This window comes from Eimeria necatrix, genomic scaffold (genome assembly GCF_000499385.1).
Source record: "Eimeria necatrix Houghton genomic scaffold, Enh_scaff1531, whole genome shotgun sequence".
NCBI lineage: Eukaryota > Apicomplexa > Conoidasida > Eucoccidiorida > Eimeriidae > Eimeria > Eimeria necatrix.
In genome coordinates, this window is record NW_013654982.1 from 1 (window position 1) to 1,680 (window position 1,680).

General features: G+C 52.7%; 1 protein-coding gene across 1 annotated transcript; it reads right to left on the minus strand.

The window, feature by feature from the left end:
• Window positions 1–903: 903 nt before the first annotated feature.
• Window positions 904–1,566, minus strand: ENH_00016550 (hypothetical protein; the record flags this gene model as incomplete). The annotated part of the gene is made up of 2 exons (XM_013584410.1): window positions 904–1,206; window positions 1,369–1,566. 2 exons carry the CDS (start codon window positions 1,564–1,566, stop codon window positions 904–906), a joined length of 501 nt encoding a protein of 166 aa, XP_013439864.1.
• Between the last annotated feature and the right edge of the window lie 114 nt (window positions 1,567–1,680).

The window sequence follows — 1,680 nt, forward strand, 5'->3', positions numbered from 1 at the left end:
TTTTGTTTGCCTCGGGGGAGCCGTTGAGTATATGGATACAGCTTTTAACCATATAACACCTGCATTTCCACAGCGGTCTACTTTGGCGTCGCATACATACGCTCAGGCTGCCACTGGATGCTTGCTAAGACTCCGCAGCAAAATCTACCTCAACAAAGCATTCATACAAAACTGATCTAACGCAATACGTGCTCCTGAATTTGTTCGAGTGGGTCACCAGCGAAAATGCCCTCTTTGTATGCGCACGAGATGAAGATGCATTCTAACCAGTTCAAGGCATCTAATTCGTCACATACACACAGCCGCCCATAGTGTAATGCACAGCGCCGACTGCTGCGACTACGCTGCTACCTGCCCCTCGAGCAGGCCTACAAGCTACACCTAGCGTAGGCCCATTACGTGGAAACTGTAGCTTAATTGCATCGAAATACAATAATTCTTAAGTGTTTCAAAATCTGTCTGTTCGATTCGCCCCACTCTAAGAGCTCGCCTCCTAGGCCCTATGGGGAGGAGGCCTGCACTGGTGCCGGCGCTATCGCCAGCCGCAGTCTCCACACAATTTCCGCATATTTAACGTATGAATTTTAACTCATAGACAGTTTTCCTTACTTTTATCCTAGTAGGAGGGTCCTGTCCTCCTGCAGTGTTGCGATCCCTTTTAGGTCGCTGGCTAGCTATCGTCTCTAGGACACTAGCAAGCCCCATTGTAGTGCCTGTGCACTACAACTTCCCCCCTTGCCGGACTGAATAAACCTACCCCAAAACACATTATTTTTGCCTTTTCAATCTCTGTCCTCTTCTAAAGCTGACGTCGTGAGCGCACGCGGTGCACAGCGCTCCCTCCCACCTCCTCATTGAAGGGTGCCCTTGCTGTAGGCGGTGGAATGTGACGGACCCATACGTCTACGCCTCGGAAGGACCAATGTTGTTTCGAGCCCGAAGACGTCTTCGTTGGCGGCGGCGCCAAACGCGAAGCAAAGCCGGGCAGCCTGTAAGGTGGTGAGCTGGCTTCCATGTGGCTTGATCTTCAGGGGTCCTGCGCCACTTCATGAGGTACTGGGCTGCTTCTCCCGAGCTGCGTTGGTCCATAATATAGTCGACTTTGTATTCCTCTGTGGGATTGCCTGCTGCATCGTGGATAGGAGGCCAGGCGGCGTCGGCTGCCGAGGGAACCAAAGCGCAAGGGCGGGGGCGGTGGGGAACTAGCTGCGAAACTTGGAAAACGTTATGGCATTCATAAGTGGGAGGCAGAGCGAGACGCTAAGCGACAGTTCATATGCGTTCGATGACTGCGAAGGGTCCGTGGTAACGGGGCTCTAACTTAGGGTAGCCGTTGAAAGGCGGTAGGTGCTTGCTGCTGAGCCAGACCTTGTCTCCCACCACATACTCCACTGCTCGGCGCTTTGTCTCTGCGTAGTACTTCTGCTGCCATTTTGCCTTCAGGATGTGACTCTCTGCTCTGTCGCAGAGCTGCCGGAAAAGCTTAGTCATTGGAGGAGTGAGCGTAGGAGCTAACGCGCCTACGATATCAAGGTCCGCAGCAGTCAACGGGTTCTCTCCACTCATGACCTCGAAAGGAGAGAGCTCAGTGGATGAATGACTTGTTGTGTTGTAGGCAAGTTCCAAGGCCGGAAGCAAACGCTCCCACTCGCGTTCGTCAGATTTGATATAGGTAGGAAG